At 38.4% G+C, this 22,864-nt stretch overlaps 1 protein-coding gene across 5 annotated transcripts; it reads right to left on the bottom strand.

Annotated features, from left to right (window-relative positions):
* Positions 1-229: 229 nt before the first annotated feature.
* MSL3 (MSL complex subunit 3) lies at positions 230-22,718 on the bottom strand. 5 transcript variants are annotated; one of them, XM_080376894.1, is made up of 13 exons: positions 22,478-22,717; positions 20,449-20,531; positions 19,766-19,861; positions 19,097-19,197; positions 18,073-18,164; positions 17,155-17,277; positions 16,564-16,724; positions 14,450-14,608; positions 13,725-13,987; positions 13,219-13,328; positions 12,932-13,031; positions 12,358-12,442; positions 230-2,370 (listed from the first exon to the last, which is right to left on the bottom strand). In XM_080376894.1, the coding sequence occupies exons 1-13, from the start codon at positions 22,574-22,576 to the stop codon at positions 2,271-2,273; spliced, it is 1,572 nt and encodes a 523-aa protein (XP_080233020.1). In that variant the 5' UTR covers positions 22,577-22,717; the 3' UTR covers positions 230-2,270. The 5 variants fall into 5 exon arrangements, with proteins under 5 accessions (XP_080233020.1, XP_080233024.1, XP_080233021.1 ...); XM_080376898.1 differs by lacking the exon at positions 22,478-22,717 and adding an exon at positions 21,688-22,363; XM_080376895.1 differs by lacking the exon at positions 22,478-22,717 and adding an exon at positions 21,508-21,641.
* Positions 22,719-22,864: the final 146 nt, after the last annotated feature.

A 22,864-nucleotide genomic window follows, 5' to 3' on the forward strand; every position in this document is an offset into this window, starting at 1 on the left:
TCAGAAATGGTGTCCAGGGAAGTCATGTCAAAAGTGTCAAAAAGTGCAAAAGGGTGCTACTTTTGAGAAAAGATTTTTTTGTTGTTACAAAAGCAAGACCATTTGCAATATTATATCCAACTGCAGCTTTGAGAGAATTTTACAGAAAGGTTAGTTCACATAAGGCTGTATTAACTAGACCTTCAAATGTTTCCCCCCATCATATATTTTGAGAATCATCATAGCGTAATGACAAGGCAATATCAACAGTTTTAATAACCTCTGCATGCAGAAATTGTCATTTTAACCATTAAACACAGCCATACAATATGGTTTAAACTCTGTTCATAACTTGCCTTATACTCACAGGTACTAACAGTGGAACAAAAACAGATTTGCCATATTACACACAAACATTCCTGCAATACAAAGGATTGAGCATTCCAGGCAGTATTCCAAGATTAATCTCGTTAGACAGTCATTAGTATTTTGTTGAGCTGCCTTTTTAGAAAAACAGGGCCTAAGCCTAGAATGAAATATGTTTGGAAAGCGGATTTTGAGGTACTTGAATTCTACTAGAGATTCAAAAAACTTCTGCAATTTGAGAAAGACTAAAGCTTAGGACATTTTTTTGGTTCAACAGAAATGCATTTAAAAAAAAAAAATTAAAAAAAAAAAAAAAAAAGAGTACTACTACTACATGGTAATCTTTAGAATTAATGATCACCAAATCTGCATGAATCCATGCCAAACACTCACTTAACAACCATTAAGTTTAACATATTTTTTACTTTTTTTTTTTTTTTTAAAAGGCAAAACCTAAATTGCTAAAAAGGAGGTAATCCTTACCCTTTCAGTTCGAAAGCTTTCAGAGTGTACCAGTGTGTCAGGAGTGACACTGAATGTCAACAGTAGATTTCAGATTTTCTTTGGCCTCTTAAACTAAGCTTGCCATTGACATTTGAAAGATGACTCCTCCTAACTACCAGTTTCTGCAGTCCTGGGAGGAACGTGTTGACTTTTGCATTACCGGTAAGTGTTCTAATGGAAGTTTTCTGAACTAGGCAGGATTACAGAGTGATTAATGCAGTACTCCATGAGCCCTGAGTCCTGTATTCTCCCAGTGCTTTTAAAATCTGTGTCTGTCTTGACACAGCAGAGGATTCTGAAGGCCAGAGTTCTAAGTCACGACTGAGGTTTTGACGACAAGACAAGAATGATATTTCAATTCATTTCTACTGGATGCGTTGTCAGATTTCTAGGAACCCATTTCTCACAGAATTCCTATTTCCAGAGCTAGTGTTTAAAACTGGCTAAAGAGACATCCTTCAAGTCTGTAGAAGACTCGGTGATACAGAAAGGGTTTCTCTCCCTATGTTGTCAATGCTCTCACCTCATTGTATGCACACTTAGTAATCTCAAAAGTACTAATCAAGCACAAACAAGATGGTTTAGACAGTCAAAATCACACATTTACACAGCAGCCACTGTGAACTTTATTAAGAAAAGAAGTGTTTGCCAGTTAAACTGCCATCACTTTATCAACTTCTCTGCTTATTTGTAAAAAATCAGCTCTTTCATAATGGCTCTGGAAATCATTTATTGCCAGGTAAACGCTGGATCACTGGCAACGTATGCTCTCCTTGGAACTCTGGCAGCCTTACTATGAAAGGAGCTATAAACACCTTTGCAAAATGCAAAGCAAGCAACACATCTTTCATTCAAGCAACAAAGTCATTCTTGAGGCAGATGTTATGCTAGCCAAACAGCAAAAACACCTTTACATTAAGCAATCTTTTCTGTCATGACAGTTCCACAAAATGAAGTGCAATTTGTGAGGAAAAAAAAAAATGCTTAAGATACCACTTATGCATTCTCTTCATGTAACTGTGTAGTCAAGTCTTATTTCTCAGGCTGGAGAGGTTGAGCTAAAATGAAACACAGCATGATGATCTATCTTCATGAAAATGTCCTGTTGCTAATGCATCTGCTTTTGCTTCCTTTGCTCTTTAATAGTCCTATGCAGTCCTATGCATTAGAAGTCAGAACAAGGCTTCTTCGTTCATTTGGAGTCAGAGTTATATTCAGTTCTCTAAGCAACTCACAACGTAGTCTATAGAAATCTCTGAATAGAAGTTCTCCATTCCCAAGTAATCCAACCATCACAGAAGATATTTTCCTATTTCTTCAGCTCCAGAAGTTGTTTTAATTCCTTTTTCATCTTGTAGCCATGTGGCAAAATAGCATTGTCATGGGCTACATATAGTAAGATTTAATCTTTATTAATAGCTTCAGTAGATTGCCCGAGGATTTTTAGTACTGTAGTAGGCTTCACATGCAGCTACATAAGCAGATTCTGGGAAGAAATCATCATGGTATTCTGCTAAAAACCTGAGAAGAAAGCACACCAGAAAAAGAACAGAACATGAAACATTTAAGACAAAAAGCTATTTTCAAATTAATTTTTAAGCTTAGCAAAACCACAGCCTGGGAATTAAGAATTATTACACTTTGAAATTTGGCATACAAAAGGCTTGCCCTATTTTTACAAGTTTTACATAGTGAGAAAAGCCTTGCCCTATCATTCGCAAATCCAAATAGCATTAAAAAAACTGCTCAAGCTCAATAAAAACAAATGCACAAGTTGAAGCTACACTAAAAAAAAGAATGCAGAGAACTATCACAGAAGAAAAAAAATTGAAAAGATCTTTCTGCAACTTGTCAGTCACCTGTTCAACATAAAATTTTCATTTATGTCAAAAACAGGATTTTCAGTTATCACTATGTCAGTGTTTTATATAAATGGCCAGTAATGATTAAGTCAAACCATATTTTTTAAAAGGTAAGTAAAGCTATGATTTGTTGTTTCTTGTGCCTGTGCATTTAGGGTCTCTGCCTCTCATGAGTTTCTGAGTTAAATATGGCTCTCAAAGACAAAATGCATCTTTTGCAAAACCAATTCCCTAATTTCAGATTTCTGCAAGCTGGTCTTCAAATATTCAAACAGCAAAGCACCCAATATTTTATCACGTCTTTCTGCCCTGCTAACATGCAACTCTTTCTTTGGTTTAGGACTGAAAACAAAAATAAACAGTTCTGCTACTAACACAAGTAATAAAGAGCTAAAATGACCATATCCTCTGTGTTCTTTCCTTTTTATAACAAAATACCAGGTATGCAAATTGGGGCAAAAGGGTAAAATGGACCTGAAGGAAATGATCAAACTGTTTTTCCAGAAAAAACACACAGACCTTCAAAAATATCTGGATATTAAAGATCAGCATCAATAAAAATGGCAAAAGGTTAGCTACAGATTCTCTGTTTGAGTTCAGCTGGAAGCAACGGAACAATATCATTTGCAGAATCTGGTTTCTCTCAAGAACCACTGGCTAGGGAGACAACTTCACTACTGGAAGCTAAAAATACCAGTTTTGCATAACCAATATTCTGTACCGAGAAAGTCCAAATGAAAAAAAAAAAATGTATAGGTGAATGCAAGTAAAATCATAGCATTTCTCCAACCTCACCCACAGTTATACTGTCTGAACTAGGCATATCCTTTGATGTTAAGAGAGCCAAAGCATCAAAGAATACTGACAAGGTTCTCTATTTAAGGCAATCTAAATATATTAATTGTTGAGAGCTCACACATAAAGGTTACAGCACAAAAACACAGGTAAATCAAAAAAGGTTGATTTTTACACACACACACAATCCTTGTACTTAAACATGGGCGTCAGACAAGTGCTAAACTGGAATAATAACTGGTTACATCCTACTAATTCTAGGAAAAAAGCAGTGAGAAATACAAACTTTTTTTTTTTTAGAAGAAATCAATCCTTCAGTGTGTCACCATTTATTTAGAAGGCACTTTGTCAACTTCTTCTGTACTTCCTTATTTCATAGGAGTTCTGTAATTAACATTATAGAGGGACCTAGGGTGGTTTCTGATGTAAAAAGTTTCAAGGTTTAAAAGAGGGAAGTGAACTGGCTGGACAACGGATACATTCCCAGAAGATCAAATGGCAGCTTGGTTTTGGTTTTAAGTATTACCTAAGGAACTGGGCAGAAAAGGCTCCGTTATGTGACCCATAACAGTGTCTGTCTAACCAACCACATTATTTCTGGCAGTATTCAGCTGGGCAGGTACTGCCAAAGGAGAGTAAGATCTCTCATCTTTCTTTAAAGCAAGGATCCAACTGGCTCTGCCACAGACTGACACCACATAAGCTATAATAATAAATGTGTAAGAGCTAAGTAAATTTAAAGTTCCACACAGTCTTCATTCATGCAATCCTACTCTAGCATACTTTTCACGTATAGGTATTCACACTGTGCTAGTTTCTCACTGGGTCCAACAGTAGCTTCCGATTTTATTAAATAGCACAAAGTAGAAGGGATTACATAATTAAGTTTGAGACATTATTAAAAAATTTCTATGAAAACTTTTTGCCAAATCAAAAAAATTGCTTTTAATATTACAGCATATTAGTTGCATTATACCAATTTTTCAGACACAGAAATAAAAGCATTTAAAGAAATGAAATAAAACCAGCAGCAAAATATTTTCCCCTGAAAGAACAAAAGACAGTCAAAATCAATGCTAAGTCACAACTACTAAGGGAATCCAAATTAAAAATTTGGCAAAAGAATAAACCAGAAAAAAAATAGTTTTATTCTTTTCTTGAATTAAAAAAATAGGACAAATCTAGATTAAAATCACTGATATTTGATTAATACACTCTTTGAATGACATTACTTAGCCATTATTAGCCCTTGTCTTTAAAACCATTCACCACCTAATTTTCTAAGCTTGCCAAGGCCATAAACCACTCTAATAGTTTACACAATGCTATTTTTCATGAGATAGATACCTCGTAGAAAATAATCCAAAGAAACACAAAAACAATTCACACAATCAGATCCTCCCAGTCTTCACTGAAACATGTCATTCATTTGCACTACAAACACACACCCCTTCCTCTAGGAAAACCACTACAAAAAAAGTACTGAAATCACAGCAGTTTAGAATCTAACAAAATACCTGAACATTGTAACTGCTACAACCTCTGACTACTTAGCTACCAATCACTTACTGGGATATGTGGGATTAGTATGAAGCGAGTGTGGTAAGGCTTAAAACTTAACAGACTTGAGTATAACTTTTAACACGCTTAGGCTGCACAAGACAAAGATGAGACACAAATGGAATTTAATAATTCTCCAATAGCACTTGTTAATGACTTCAAGAGATAAACAAATTACAGAGGCCAATCAAATTCCTAGTGTCACTGGATAACATTCTGTAAAACACAGAACCAAGTGCTAGATCATACTAGGGACTATATTTTAACAGAACATCAATAAAACAAAGGAACCTCCAGAGGACATTGAGTAGACAACAGTTCCAAGAAATTTAAGGGCAAGTAATGGGAAACAGGTTCATTTTCTCTTGCAAATTTCCTGACTTTTGCTTAAGATCATCAATCATAAATGCCAGTTTGGTGCAAGCTAAAGTGACAGCTGGTAAAGATGAGAAATTTTAGCTGAGATGCTTGTGGCACAGCCACAACTCAAAAAAATATAAAAATAAGAGCAGGCAGAATGCATGCAGTCAAATGTACGTCTCTGTTCTTAATATAACAGTTGTGAAACACAAAATACCCCAGAGCTGACAAACACAAATTACTTTCTGCAGAGAAGCTGGAGGAAACAAGCAACAGAACACAAGGATCAGCTTCTGTCCCAATCCTTTGTATATTTGTACACAAAGCGCAGTAGCCCTTCTGAGGCTGCTTTCTATTCAAACTACATTGCAGTGCAGAAAGCTGGCACAGAAATATTAGGAGTCTCATAAGACTCTTAGCTACTGGGTATTTCACTAATGCTTTGCCCTCAGAAAAGCTGAAATAGCATAAAGATCAATTACACCGGCACCTGCAAGTCAGGAGCCGAGATTTAAAAACAGAGGGAGCTGTACTTAGCAAGCAGAGCCAACGTTCAGCTATAGATCAGAAAGCACATTGCTATTTAGCTATCCAGAGCAATGAATTGTTTCATTACTTTTAACTTGCAAACCTGATTAATTCAGTCACCTGTTGCATTATTGCCTTTTTCATTTTTACACTTTTTACAGAGTTCATATGCATACACCTACACATGAGTAATTGAGTTTGAGATGCATGGTCCACATAAACAACCTGCTGTTAAGACTGCACCTTTTTTTCTCATCATGATCAGCTGCAAAAAGAATACTTATGCTTTACACTCATGCTCAGAACATAGAGGTAACCTCTCTACCAAGGCTCCTAGAATAACAACACTCCAGGAAGGACTAGAGGGGATGGAGACAAGGGAAACAGACACAAGGGTGACCTAGCTTGAAGAACTCCTGTGTTCTGATTTTCAAGTGTGGCAGTCTGTAAGCAAGCTTACCCCAGGTGACTCCAAGCAATACCCTCACAAATACACTACCATCTGGCTGACAGTTATGCAGGCAGATCTAGCAAAAAGAGGCACGGAACCATCATTACCCACATTAAAAGCCCACTTGACACATGTATGTAAGGAACCTTTTTCAGAGTCCCTGAATTAATATGAGCTTTAAGAGCATCATCTGGTAGCAAAAATGTCCTTGTCTCAGCAGCGTCAACACAACCTGTTACCTGAACAGCCCCTGCACGAAGAAAAACATTCTTCTAAAACTTCAGCTACCGTCACATGAATAAGCTCAGGAGCAGCCTGGAGAGTGTGGAAATTATGAAGGAAGGAAAACTTTACTGATTTTAAGAAGGACAACTTCAGACATAAAGGTGTAAGGAAAGTGTTAAAAGGAAAAGTTTCCAAGAAGGTGACATCTTACACATGGCACAGAATTCTAGAAGGTAAGCAGATGCTTTGATGAGATCAGTGGCCTGGGGTAGATGCTGTTTGAAAGGCAACTGCTGTAATGATCTAAAGGAATTTGCTTAAAGAGCATGATGGATCCTAACTCTATGAGTCACCTCATCAAAAGAAATGTCATTTGCAGATTAAGAAGCTATCTCCTTTCCGAGACTACTACTCAGACGCAGGATTTGAAAGCTAAAAGGCTTGGTTTCACACAAAAGTGTATGCCACCACCTACCCCCCACCCCCTCCAACTGACAGGCATGTCTCCATCTATAAGGGTGTTCAAGGTAAAAGCTTGCCCATACAAAGTTCATCATCAGCCCAATGCAGTCAACAAAACAAGTGAAGCAAAAAGTTTCAGATGTTTATTCCGATATCCAGTGTCTCAAGAACCACACCAAAGGAACAAACAGGCTTGTTTTGTTGACTGGACTCTTGTCACTCATCCACATACAGAACGCAAGGTCATCTTCCTTGGCCTTTAAAAAGCAAGTGCAAAGAATTCCAAAGATGCCAAGCTGCCAACATAGTATTTCCAATAATCAGACTGAGTGAAAATTAGAAGTGATAACTTCTACTAGACCTTTTGGGAAAACAGCCCTACAAGAGCTCAATACAGCAGTCCTTGGCTGGTCTTGAGGATGACGACTTGCTTTTGGCAAGGCCAACACAGATCCCAGAATCAAGTCCTAGATTTGCTTTCTAAAAAAAGCTACCATAACACACTTAAAAATATTTTGGACAACTTTTCAGTTAGATGCGTGACCCAAGCCTCTGCTATTATATGTAGCAATACATTCATTCAAATACCCAGGCACCTGACAGTTTGGCAAGCAGAAGGAAGACAAGCAATCTACATGGTGAAGTTTCAGGAAGTATTTTTGGCAAAGCAATCAAACCTTAGTAAAGAACAGTAAGTACACACAAGCAGATTATGCAGTCAAACCAGTCAAAAAAAAGCCTACCAAAAATAAGAACCAGTACAATACCAGGTACTTGTTGACTAAGAAGCATTCAACATAAAGGTGGCAGAAGTTCAAGAGGACCCAAAATAGCAATTACCTCTCTATCCCAGTCAATGAACACAGCAAAGCCCAAATACAACAGTAGTAATGCCTAAAATAAGGCGTATGGATTCACTGTGCAAGTAGAATTCCTTTGCTACAAAACTTTTTGGAAAAAAAGTTCCTTTACCTGTTTGTGCCTATAAACACACAACTGTCCATTTACACTCAGAACCTTGGTTTTCTCACATTTAGGCTCTTAATTCCATAAGGTTTTCTAGTATGTTGTAATTGCTATGCTGCACAGGTACTTTTTGTCAAGTAACCAATTAATCCCAAAATTGACAGGCAAATAGAAAAGCCCTAATCAATATAAGAAACAGTAGCAGAATTGCATTCTTTGTGATCTTTCAAGAAGTGATTTTTAATCACTTGCCATCTTGCAACTTTATTTAGTTGCAATGACCAGGAACTCCCTTCACAAGCAACTTCACCTAAATACCATTTTTTTTCTATTCCATTCACCATGTGCAATGATTCATTTTTTCTTTCTCAGAAAGCCACTAATAACCTCTCATTAATTGCACATTAGCACAGACTAGTGGTCATAATTCACCACTGCAGTTACATATAATAAAATTACGATACTCAAAAAATGTTGTGCTATCAAAACCAGAGATCGAAGTCTCGAAGTTACTTCAAACAATTTGTCATCTTTCTACGTACACATTTTATTATCACAGTTGTCTAGTCTGGTCACATTCCGATTGGCTTCCTTCTTATAAAATGCTCAACAGTATTAAAATACTTTTCTACCCGTGGAGCAAAGTGGCACAATAGAGACAAGCAGGTTGTAAAACATCAGGAAAAAAAACAAGATCTAAAATGAAAGAGACAACTTACAGGATATACTGAATTTGAAATATCAGTGGTGGCTTTTTAACAACACTGAAGTCTTTGACCATTAAGAATGCAATTTTCCATAATCTGAAATAATACATATTGGCCTCATCTGGAAAAATGTATTAGAAATTTTAGAAGCATTATTTTAGAAATACTTCGTCGCTTACAAAATACTTATGGCTTTCTGAAGTGCTGTACCATTTTGTTTTGCTTTTTTTTCTAAAATGCAAATGACATTAACTGAATTACCTCAGTGAAGATGTCTTGCTATTCTAAAACCAGACATGTTATATTCTCCTAATTTTTAAGTATCTCCTATTGGTCAACAGTCCTGATAAATGACCACTCTGATCCCAAAACAGATTTTCAAGTCAAGGATGTGTTCAAATCAATGGAAACAAACTGGCAGCTTCTTGCCTATCCATTTCTCATCACTCAAGCTGCCCCTGGAGGCGCGCTACGCACCTCACAGTACAGAGAAGTTGTAAAATACAGCACACAGAGCATTTAATTAAAAATACAGCTGAAATAATTGTATTAGTTAAAAGGCAATAATGATTCTATCTCAAAAAATATCAACAGGCAGAAGACTTAATCAGGGGTCCTTTGCTAGTCAGACCAGCAGTTAGTACACACCAGTTACTGTGTTAGCTCCCACTGCTTGCTCCTGAAGACTAAACTCAAGCTGTAAGTGAAATTCACCGAAACAAACTGGCGTGTTTGTCACTGAAGTCCATTTCAGGCTGTTGTTCTTCTGCAAGTATTATAAATTATTTCAGAAGCTAAATAATTTTGAGGCAAAGACTAAGAGTTTTGCACTTAATTTGAGAAACTATTTTTTTTTTAGTTGTGCAAATTCTATAATTGAGAAATAAATACTCATGTTCTCCATGAAGAAAGTTTCATTAAGCATGCTAGTAGAAAGCTGCACTAAGCACAAAGGGTACAGCTTCTACTTAATATGAAACTCAAAAAAAGTCCATTTTATACATCCCTTAAAAATATATGTTGCCTGGGAAACTGAGATCAATCTTGTCTAGCAGCAATCTAAGGGCATGACTGGAAAAAACTACCCATGTAGCATCTCAAAGTGAATTTAATGCATCTATCAAGTATGAGTAAACTCAAAACAAGCTTCCAGATGAAGTGTTCTATTAAATCTGTTTCTCAGCCCACATGAGATTAATAATGCAAATGTGAAATGAAACTGTAAATTTCAGCCATAAAATCTTAAGTCAAAATTAAATCAGCATCTATGCCAGAACTAAATCAGTTGTGTACCACATTAAAGTTTTCTTTAAAAATACATTAACTACTTTGCCTGGACTATTCTACCTAGAATTCAAAGGAAGATTCAGAAACAGTTTTATTAATGCAAGCAGACACCTTCAATCCCTCTTCTGCTATTAGAAAAATAAAGGACAATGCTTCACCTTAGCCTCAAGTTTTCTCTTGTGATGAGAACCAGCTAATGCAGACGTATTTCTGTGATAAAAATCAAGTCTGAACAGGTTTCTAGAAAATTTAATTTTGACCACTTTCAATGACACATGGAAATAAATATCCAAATGAAAGAAATCCTGAAGTGCCAAGAACACATTTTCAACACACTTGAAAAAAAGAAAAAAAAAACTAATAATTTGCATTGGAGTTTATGTTACTTATTTGAATACGCAGTAGCATGCCCAGTAAGGAAACTAATCTAAGAAGAGTATTTATCACAAAGCTACCCAAGATCACATGCCTCCTACAGCAGTAACTGTAACATGGATGTTTTTTCAGGAAGGTTCTCAATTTGACCAGTTCTGATGAAACCAGAGAAATAATTATTTCACCACAGAAAACAAACCTTGAGAACTGCATCAGCAAAACATACGTGATGCTGCCTTAGAAAGCAGTTGGAAAAAAACACACATCCCTCAATATTTTGTTGTACCAGCTATGCAATATCCACACAATGATTGCCCTAGGGTGCTCATTCCAGCTTAGTTGTAGTCCGGTCTTAAGGACTGGATGCCCACTAGCACTGGAGCACACTACTGGTTAAGTGTTTTCCAAAAGGAATGCAGCTTGTGTACACAGCACAAGACAAAGCATGGTAAGCGGAACTACTGAGAGATTTGCTTCAAAAGCACAGCTCTATCTGACCTAAAAACGCTTATATGGAAACGCCTTCTGATTATTTTTTTTTATTTCTACTTATAGATGACTACACATTTCAACAAGATGGTCAGATGGAAAAGTAAGACACATGGATACTACCACTAGTACTTTCAGTTTAATTAGCTCCCTACTTGTATGGAGGGTGGGGGGGATGTGTTTCCTCCTTCCCCCTATTCCACCCAACCCATCCACCCATCCATAGACTCAGTATGAAGAAACTGCATTTAAGATGCTAAAGAATAGAGACCTGCTCTGACCAAGTCAGAAGAATCTGAACAGACAGAGGTTTGGTAAAAACTGATTTGATCCACAGCAAGTTAAGCACCCTACATAATATTCACACCAAGCAAAAACAGGTTTCCAACAATAAACGCTAATACTGTCCTGTTTAACTTAAAGGTATTTTGGATACTAACAAGGATTTGACAAAATAGAAATGTAAAAAAAAGGAATCAGCAAAACTTGAAAATTAAATGCTTCAAGAGAAAAAATTTGTCATTTGGAAACTTTGAAATTTAAGACAGCTTTTATTTTCAATAAACAATTAAAGTAAAAGCATTTTAATAGTTTTACCTCCCTGATCTCTAACAGGACTTCTGATATGCTAGTACTACATTATGTTACTTCTCAGTAGGTGACTACTTAAGTCTTTGACCAGAACATAGTTAGGAGTTCCACGTTTGTTCCAGGTGTTTACCATTTACAACACTTTCTCCTCTAAATTTTCCCTTGAAAATTTATCTTCCACTGCATTGATGCTGCATAATATAGTGCCACACATTTTAACTACTGGTACAATTTCCATGCACAGATACTACCTAAAGTACCTCACAAACAAAGCTGATCATGGTGCAGTTATGACCATACTGACTCCAGCCATGGAGCAAGCATGGTCAGAGAGAGTTTGGGTACCTCTACAAGCCACTGCACTGCATAACAGAGAAAACTTTCCGTTCAAAGCTCAGTTAGGACAGTCTTTTCTTTAAAAAAACCTACCATAATTAGAAACATTCTAAACCACAAGTTTCTCCCCCTGCTACTATCAAAGCAACATCAAAACTCTCAGATTATGCTCTAAAAACTAGCAATGCAGAGTTTGTATTTCCTCATAATACTTAACTAAGTCAAACTTGTTCTTCAATACATACTACCAAACAAACGTTTATACTTCAGTTCTCTATCACCGTGTTTATCAAAACTAGGGAGCTCAGGTTCCCTTCAATTTGCATTAAAGAATCAAAGAAATCTTGGTTTAATCTTTATTCAAATTGTTATTACTAAAATCTTATATTAATTTTATCATATTCTTGTAGTTATAGAAAACTAACATCTTATTGTAAAAATCCTTTGTCATTCTAGGACACTTAGGATCTATTTAAGAATGTAAACATTGCTGTGGTACATTGCGTCACATTACCTCAGAAACATTTCGAAGTGTTTTACTAAGGCCTTTAGGTTTTTGTCAGGAAAGCACATCTTCCCCAGTATTTCTGGTAGCTTTACTGTAAATAAGAGAAATAATGTTTACACCTGTTCTTGTAAAAGCAGCTTCTAATTACTTTTATCCACTCTACAGAAAAGAATATAAAAATTTCTTCTCCCTGCAGCCTCCACTTTTCTTTGCAAGTTACTCAGTGATCCTTCAGTGACCTTTCAAAGACTCACTACAAAGAAACGTGCTGAGAAAGTGAATGCTTGGTTTAATGATGTTTGATAGTGTATTGGAAGTAATGCTTGTTTGCTTTTGTTAAGTGAAGGCTTACAGAGCCAGTAAAAGAAAACCAAATTTATGAACAGCCTAAGAGATTTAAACAGATTAAAATGTATGTTTCTCCAAGAAGAAAACTAAATATGATAAAGCAAACGGTAAATCGCACAGATATGATCACTGGAAGAAAAAAAAAAAAAAACAAACAAAAAAAACACAACAAAACAAAAGCCCAAACAAATCAAGCAATTTTGGTTAAGCACAGAGTTCCACATCGGTTTACCAAACATCCGTAGCAAATGTTGAGATCCATAAATATATGAAGGAGGTGGCGGTTGATCACTTGGTGGATAATTTTCTGGCATCAATTTCCAGGACAAAACCTAACACGAAACATTAAAATGTTGGCTGTGAAATCTTTATAGCACCATAAATAATTAAGTCTGTACAGAATTTAAAAATCAAAGATGAAATAAGTAATACAAACAAAACTTTTTCTTACATAGCCCTGCTCTGAGGTCCATGAAACCTTTAATCATTGAATCTAGGACAGTAACAAAAATCTGTTACCTCATTCAATTCATTGTTTCTTCTACCTTCAAAGCCAGTAAAAACTGCACTCCCCTCTTTGCTAGGAGTCAAAGTTATAGGTGAAGATGATCCACTATGGACAGGGGTTTCTTCAAAAGGGGAAAAAAAAACAAAAACAAAAAAAATCAGAAAGATTTTATCATTTGTTTTATGGAACTATAAACTATTAAACATAAGTAAGGCCTGCTGCTAAAACGTTTAAAGTCTTAAATACTGGAATTCAGTATACGTTATCCTACCGCAGGCTCACAGAAAAGCAACTCCTTGAACTCTGTTGAGAAACACAGTACCAATGTACTGAGAATATTGCTTTGTATTTCGCCCTTTGGTATAACAGCCTTAGAAACAAATAACTGATACAAAAAGTAATGAATTCCCATTGCAATCATTCAGTTCGCAGTCCACATGGCACTGATAAAAAAGAAGGAAAAAACCCAACAAGATGTAAGTTTGTGTAGAGCAACAATTTAAAGAGCAAAACCTACTTTTTTCCAGGTGCAAGAAGAGCTTTGGCATAGAAGCTGGGGTCTCAAGATGCCGTCGTTTAGGTTGTGGGGAAGCACTGCTTTCCGATAACCTGTCGCAGTTAGAGCTATGGCGCGTAGAACGCCTCAGCGACTGCAGAATTTCAGGTTCAGCTTTTCGTCTTTTTGGCGTGGCTGGCTCCCCCGTTGTAGGCTGGCTGTCAGTTGACTGAGGCGTCGGAGGATTCAATAGAGGAGGACTTGGGGAAAGTTCCTCCTGATTTCTAGGAAATAAAAGGCAGCTTTACAGAAGTGATCTCTAGATCAGTGGTTTTCCCCCAAAAGAGATTCTTCTAGGTTCATAGATCTTGTTAAATACTTACTCAGATTAGACAATCTCCTCCCAATAACTATCAAAGTGATGAGGCCTCTTTTAAATACTATTTTCCAGAAGTATATTTATTTCCAGATTTACAAGTTAATGAATACAAATTTACATTTCAACATAATTTTTCCGCCACAAAGTTGCAGCATATCTCTACACCAGTCAGTATAAACCCCTTTGGAATTAACCAGATAGAAATTCAGAACCTGAATTCAGGCAAGCAAGAAGAGTTTATTATCAACCTGATAAAATGTTGAAGTCAAACCCTGTGAGAATATCATCCCATTCTGAACACATAACCATATTTTATTGCATTTTCCTTAGGAGATAAGCAGTATTAGACTTCTTTTACTCAACATACCTGTTAGTATTTGTTGAGTTTTCTTTGATGGGAAGAAAGAATTTTGATGAAGTTACCTTCTTAAATTGAGCTTGTTCATATGGATAGAGCAAAATTAATGGAAGTGTGAAGTCAAAGGTTATTCGCAGCCCATCCACCATCTCTTTACATAGCTCAACACTAAAGCGGGGGCGGAAAAAAAAAAAAAAAACAGATAATGAATTTCAGAGTCGCATGTCAATTTTTCAGTGTAGTTGTAGGAAATTCCCCTTTAATACAGATCATTAACATGCTAACTACAATATGCTAATTTCATCACTAAGTAATGATAAGTGATTAAAAGCATAAAGACAGCAATTGCTGTTGGTAGCTTCAGAAATACAAATTTCAAAAGTCTGCTTAATAAGCTCTCACCGTTATCACACAATTGCTCGGCTGTGTTACTATTTACTGGATTAATAAAATCTACAGTAAACCAAGTCAGTCAGATGTTTTTCATGTAAGTATTATTTTGTCTCTCCAAGTTTACAATGCTCAGAAGAGGCACCTGCCAGAGAAAGTAAGTACTCAACAGATTGAATCTTTGTGTAAAAAGCGTATGCAGAATTTGGTCTACAGCTTCTAAGATGCAGTTAAGGCTGTGCTTAAGAGATAGCCAGTGAACCAACAAAACCAGATACATTTGCACTGGAGATCAGTTTCCAGTGACCTGCTCCAACAGGACACTTTCAGAGCAGCACATTTAGAGGAATTTCAGTTTTAGGCTTGTGTAAAAGACTCACAGTGTTCGGTGGTGAGCAGATGTGCTGTTACAAGCGGAACCAAGAACACTGAGTGCAGCCCACCTGCAACACCTTCACCTCTATGAAGGTATTAGTCCCTCACATTTCAAGTGCATGTATGTGTATGGTAACAGGAATGTGATTCTGCCAAAATGACCCACATTAATAAATTCCATACCTCTTATTACCATTACATACCACCTGCTAGAACTACAGCTTTAAAAAAAAAAAAAATACTACATATAAATTGGGTCAGGGGAGCATCATGTGCAGAAGCTCTATCACGTCTGAGAAGGTCAATTACCTTCTGTGTTAAAGCAGTAAGGGCAGTACATAAGCTGTCAGCTGGATCTCTCCTACTAATGGATCACTGAAATTATACCCATCTTCTTAATAAAGACTGTGCTTTAATAAGGAAAGTCACTTAAACATACACCTCTAAAAATCATAATGTGTGTACAACCTTCTGTTCATACTTCTGATGTCTCATCTAACTTCTTTGTTTGGGAAATTACATTACAAAGAAAGGAAGTATCACCAATTGTCAAATAATGAAAGACATCAATATAAATCAAGACACTTGCATAGACCAAAATATTGCAAGCAATAGCAACCATTGAAATAGAACATGGTAACAAGTCAAGATTTCTTTTTGATAAAATCCAAGACTCCACCCCAGTGTAGACTTAGGTCAAGAAGCAGTCCCATCTAATACTGAAATTCTTTAATGTACAAGAAAACAACAAAAAAAAACCCACTACACTGCCAACATGCAGCATTAACAAAAACACTGCATTTGTAGCATGGTAGAAGAATATACGACTCAGTTGAGAAAACTGCAAATAAGATGCAGGATTGGTGTTATTAAACACATTGTTTCCCTATATATTGACTCTAGGATTTAAGATCCCATGGGGGGGAAAGAAAAAAAAAAAAATCACCTGCACTTGAAGCTCTCTAAGTGCTTATATTAAATTTTTATCTTTTACAAAATTTGAATCTGTACAGTTTTATTTAAGCAGGGTATTTTCGTGTCAGATACTCCCTCAGTGCTCAAAAAGTTCTTCACAAACAGCAACACATTCTTCCAAAACAGGTCACAATATTTACAAGAACTGTATCACTCACATGACAAAAGAAGATATCGATGCTGTTGCACCATGACTTTTCAGAGTATAGGGACTCTCACTAATAAACAAACTGCCAGTATTACTGTAGTACTGTAGACAGGTATCTGTCAAATATTTTAAGCTCCTTCAGCATGCATCACAGCATAAGTCCACAGAAGTGAACAGCCTTGAAACAGAACACAGACTGCCAGGTCATTCTTCTTGTGGACTAAAGATTACTTACTTCTTCTCTGGTGGCACATAATGAAGATTCATATTAGCATGTAGAGTCATCTGATGGTGCCGAGATCTTTCATTGGCTGAAAAAGCAGCATTAATAGCAAAATGTTTCACGTATGACTCCAGGATGGTTATTATATTTGTCTGACAAGGAAGCTTCACTAGCTAAAAAAGAAACAACAAATTAGTATCTTAAAAATAATTAGTAAGTATACCAAGCTAAAACTGGAGCTTGTAGTGTACCAACTAGTTTAGTAAGTCCCAATCGCATGCAGTAATTTCAGGAGTGATTAATTTCTACCCTTATTTTGACCAACCCTTTACAAATATCTAGAGAAACAAAAACATGGTCAGATTAACAAGCTTACTACTTTGCCAGCTTTAAAAAAAACAACCTGTACTCTAAAACACAATTGGGTACTGAAATGTTAAGATTCTTAAATATAATGACAACTCACTGTTTTAGCTATTGAGTTCTGCTCCCTACACTCTTTATTCTTCCTCATACTGCCCAATAAAGTTTAAGAAAAAAATCGGGAGTTGTTATACACAAGAACTACTTTTGATGACCACCCTTTGCACATTCATTTCATACCCGTTTTCTTCTGTTAATATAGTAACAGTCTTCCTCAAGCTTCTTTTTCAAGACTTCAGGAATTTCTATGCTTATTGCTCTTTCCTCCATGTCTCTTTTTGTATGAGTGTCTTGTTCTTCTTTCTACAATGGACCAATGCAAGAAACAACATATCAGTTGTGCTTATGAATATTAGCAAAAAAGAACTTCAATAGTCAGGATACAATATATAATCAAGTTTTGTCATGCAGAAATAAAATTGTTTTATTTTTATAGTATAGTAAATATTTAAGTGGATGGCTTACTGTAATCTGCAAATTCATTTTTTAAAACTTTTTTTTTACCTTAGCATTCACTGAAGTATTTAGCACAAAAGAATGAACAGAAATTTGTTTGGGTTTGCTGCTTCAGATCACCCACACCGTAGTAGATCAGTTCCACAGACCTTCAGAACAAATGTTCATTCTGTACTTTATTTTTAATAATGTAGAGAAAATAAATGTTTTTTTCTTGAAGTCAGTCTTCCACATTCTAATTTAAGACCAGACTTGACAGGTCCATTTCACAGTAAAATACAAAAAGCCGGAAAGATCCTGCTCCTATTAGGATTTGTCCAACTTGCATAGACCAGTAAAATTTTACAGCACCCACAAATGTGGATAACCCACTTTGCCACATTCTTTCCACATAAGCCTTCTGTGTAGAAAGGGAGGGAAAGAACCAAATGTGTATTTTTAGATGAATATCAAAGACTCCTACAAGAATATGGCATCTTCTACAATTTTCAAAAACTCAACCACAGTAAGCACCAGGAATAGGAAAATTACGCTTTTAATTCCAGCTAAATAACCAACTGTGGCCTACATTTCATCTACTTCAATTTTTCCAGAATTTCAAATACAGTTGTTTAAATTCTATTAAGGAGCTCAAGAATATACCATTTCTGTCCTCTCTTCTATGTCACTTTCTTCACTTTTTATTTCTTCATCTGTTCCTTCATCACTGTCATCAGAAGAAGAACTACTTATAGCTGTGTAAAAGAGATTTCACATATTTATCTCACATCATTACATTGCAGAGGTTAAGACCAAACAGTTTCAGGACTCAATAAAAAAAAAAAACAAAACCAAAACAAAAAACAACCCACCAAAAAAGCACAACTAGCTTGTCTTATTTAATGAGGATAAATAATTCTGATTTAATTAAACAGATAAGTATTATTTACAGCAAACTAAAAACTTTCTAAAGATGTAAGAGAAGACATTTAGAGATTTACAGGAAGCATTCTTGCACCCCCTGTAACTGAAAACCACTCACTTTTAAAAGCTCCCTACATTTCTGAACAAATCTTCTCAGCGTTTATCAGACTTTAGCTCTGAACAGGGGATTAATGTGCTAATCATCCAATTGGAAAGTCTGGATCTGTGCAGCAACAGTTGCCAGAACATCAGCCAAGTGCCAGCCAGTGCTCCTGCTGGCTTTCAAGCTACAAAGAAAAATCCTATGAAATTAAAGATCTGGTTTGACAGTGAAATCAGCCAGTCAGCTGACAAGAAACAGATCCTTGTGCCATGTGGACTGGGGCAGTAAAAAAAATAATCATCTTATTGCCTCCTAAAATACATAGAAACACTAGTAAGTGAAGTGTCTTCTTTCCCAAGACCAAATAGAAAACTGAGGGCTTCCTGCACCTATTAATACTACACTAAACAAAGCAGCATTAAGCTCTGAAATCATTGATTAGAGTGCAAGTGATGCAAGGAAAAGCCTCTGGAATACAAGAAAAGAGATGCTTAGCATGAAATATCGTGCTCACTCTACATATGACTGCCTCCATGTATTTCAAACAGGACCGTGATACTCTTTGTGTCATCCTAACAGCATGGTACAGCATGCACAGTACACCTAGCTCAAAAAGTTAAAGGCATCATGCTAGTTATCAAAGAATGAAAATAAGCTCACAGTTTTCACTACTTTCATCATTTTCTTCAGCAGGAAGGCTTTTTAATACAGAGTCAACACCAGGCAACCTGCAACGTCTCTTCTTTCTTCCCTTTCTTCTCCTACAGAACATAAAATAGTTCACTGAAATTTGGCTAGTGTTATTTGTTTATCCTGATTACATTGCATGCAAATGCACAGGAAACGTATGTTTGTGTTATCTTCATTAACTAATGCTGGAATAATTTGGACAATGCTTATTTGAGAGTGGATACCTTAATGTCTGTACATTACCTCATATTCATGTTTTTAAGCAGTTCTTCAAGCCATGGCCAACCAATATTAGATTATTGCCTTTGGCTGAAAAATACTTCAGGTTTTCCTAAGTTATTTTTCAAGTACATTACTTTGGGAGGATGTAGAGCCCATACACAAGCATTTTGCAGCAATAGTTTAAAATAACATAGCTATTAAGTGTTAGTCATTCACAGTGTTGTTTAACAACAATATGGAGGTATCTACCTTAGTATGAGAAGAGTAGCTCTCTAGAATGCACTGACTGTACTAAGTAGATATCTACCATCTACAGCGTGAGCTTAGAGGCTAAACTCACTTGTAGACACCTGGATGTATTTGTTTGAATCTGAAAATGAATGTCTCATTCATTTTGAGACCAAAAGGATTTCTTACATGCGAGCCACAGCCTTCCGTGCCAATTTACGCTGTAATCTGCGGTTTTCGTCTGTATCACGAAGAACATGATCTTCAGCTGCCCATCTATCCCAGCTAAGGTAGATCAAAGAAAATTAACAACGGCTACAAATACATGCCACTCATAGTTACTAATAAATTAACATATATTAAATCCAAAAAGCACTCTTTTAATGTCATTCAGAAGCAACTTCTTTATCACAAGGTTTGCATCCTTTTGTATCCACATGGCTTAAACTCTCACGTTGCTATCTAAAATCTCTCAAACCTTGATTTAACATGTGACAGTGTTTGTAGTACCGACACATGCTACAGATCACAGTCAGAGGCTGCACTCCTGTACTGTGGCCTTGATAACCGACAAATCCAGGTCTAGATTTAACAAAGTATAAACTCCTTTTACTAATGGAAACCTAGGAGCCACAAGTATATGCTGAAGACAGATATCCCATGAAGTTTAAACTCACGGCTACCAAACTGATCCACTGAAATTTATGGATACAGACCAACGTGGCAACATCAGCAAGAATATTACACGCATTCACAAAACCAAAAAAAATACTCCCGCAAACATCAGTCTTTCGATATTCTGCACAATGCCTTTCTTTGCACAATAAAACAAAGAAAATGGAAGAACTGAAACCATGCATACAGGATCTTACCTTCTGTTCCAACCGTTAAAATGGATCAGATACTCTGGAATCTTTCTGCCTTTCTCATCTTTTCCAACAACAATGTCAACAATCTGAAACAAATATTGAATAGCATGTATTGAAAACCTTAGAGGAAGTAAGCCTTCCAGCATTTAGGGAGTTTATGCACAAAGAAAAAAAGAAGCATGCATTTACGGAAATGAAATATACATACAATGTTGCCAGTGAACACTGATAAGAGCACGATACAGATTATACTAAATGGTCAAAAAAAATAGCTTTTTTGTTGAGCACTTTAAATGTTGGGGACTGCTAACCATCTTTGTCCTGTCCTCAAGTGTCCCACGCTTTCAAGTCAGACAAAAAGAGATGCAAAACAATGCAGTATCACAATACAAATATAGAGATATACATCTGGGCTACTAACGTTTTCTCCTGTGTGCTCTCTTCGTGCCGTCAGAGCAACAGACAATATAGCTCTCTCTATATAATCAGAAAACCTTCTCTGAACAACACAGAATCTTGGCCACAAAATATTAAAAGGCTTTATGAATGTCTGAGCCTTTGTTTTCTTCCTCTTTTCCACACACGTAAAATGGGTCAGTCTGAAAGGGCCTGCCCCTCAAAAGAAAAGTCATTTTGGGTGGATCGTTAAGAACATCACAACTAGAAATAACAAAGGAATAATTCTGCCTGCACTTGAACGGCTCTCAATAGACCATGTATCTTCAAATGCACCTAGTAGTTAGGCTGCAGTAATGTTTTAATTTGAGAATTCAGAATATAAGAACTATTGATGGAGTCAAGGACAGTTATGCTGGACTTTGCGGTATTTGAAAGTAAAGAAGAAAAGGCACCATCATCTTTTGCACCCAGCTGACCTCTAGGGCCGGCAATTAAAGCTGTTCAGGTGGTTAGAACATTTAAATATATATACAAACAAAAGTGCAGCCTAAAATATGACAGGAAGGTGGAGCTCCTGATCAAAGATGTTTGAAAAACTGTAATCTACACAACTAGCAAATGTGCAACAAAGCACAAATCTGGTCAAGAATCTGGCTGCAGTACCTCCATTGTCATCCCTCTCCGTAACAAAACGAAAGGTAAAAACCACAACTCAGTTCGCTGAGTACTTGGCACTGAAAGATCACCTCGCGTCCCACTGATACCCTAAAACAAGATCAAATTGACGTAAAGCTCTACAATTACTATCACTACTATGAAGGCCCAGCCCAGTGAGTCAGGCACCTCTTACTGCAATGCTCATGGTCCACCACCCACTGCTTGCTACCGTATTTCTGTATACTCTCCCGTACCACCCGGACCATCTAAACCGTTCTGAACGGCAGAAGGGCGGGCAGTAAGCGCAGGGCAGCAGGGAGGGGCAACACGCCAAGCTGTGCTACGTAAGCGCGGGGATGAAAAACTTTCAGTTCCTTCGCAGGTGCCCAGCGAGAAGGGCCGGCGGGAGCAGCGCCCCACACTCCCCGAGCCCCCGGGGGCGCCGCGCCGGAGGGCAAGGCCCCGACGGCCCGGGCTCCACCGCCCGCCCCTGTCACCGTCACCCCGGCGGCGGGACGCACCGCCCCGCCGGGGGAAGGCGCACGGGCTCGCACACGGCTGCTACGCGCGCCGCCGCGCCGGAGCGCGCCGCGGGAAGGGGGACAAGCCCCGCCGGAGGGGCGGGCTAGGACGGCCGGGGGGCGACGGCGGCGGCACGAGAGGCCCGGCGGGGACGAGCACCGCCTCGCTTTGTCTCCCGGCCCCGTGACGGCGGGCGGCCCTCGGCCCGCAGCCGCTTCGCCGGCTGCCCCCACCCCGGGCCAGCACCCGTTTTCCTCAACAAGTGCCGCCCCCCCGCCGCCGCCGCCGCCGCGGCCCCTCCGCCTCCCGCTCGGGGGCGCGCGCGGCGCCCGGCGGAGCACTCGAACGGCAGCAACGGCCGCGGGCCGGGCTCCGCGCCGGCCCCGCCCCGCCGCGTGCGGGAGGAAGCGCGCGGGGGCGGGGAGGGGGGGCAGGGTCGCGCGCGGCGGGTCACCTTGGCATCATAGAGCACTTTGGCCTTGGTGGGGTCGGGCTCGAAGCAGAGAACTCTCTCCCCACGGTGGAACTTAAATTTCATTCCCCGCGAGGTCATTTGTTCATCATGGCGCAAAGGAGAGAAGCCCCGCCCCCTCCCGCGGGGCGGCGCTCCGGCCGGCCCCGCCCCGCCCCTGCCGGCCGCCGGCTCCTCGCGCGGAGGCGGGCTGCGCCGCGGCGCACGGCGGCCCCTGCCCTCGGCGGGTGAGGGGCGGCTGCCGCGGAGCCCGGCCGCTCTCCCGTGCTCGCCCTGCTGGTCACCGCGGGGGGAGCGGTGGCGAGGGGACGCGTTCCTCTGGGTGGGAGGATGGCCGCCTGCCCTGGGCCGGCGGGGCTCGGGCCGGGT

Source organism: Falco punctatus (genome assembly GCF_963210335.1).
Source record: "Falco punctatus genome assembly, chromosome: 2".
Classification (NCBI taxonomy): Eukaryota; Metazoa; Chordata; class Aves; order Falconiformes; family Falconidae; genus Falco; species Falco punctatus.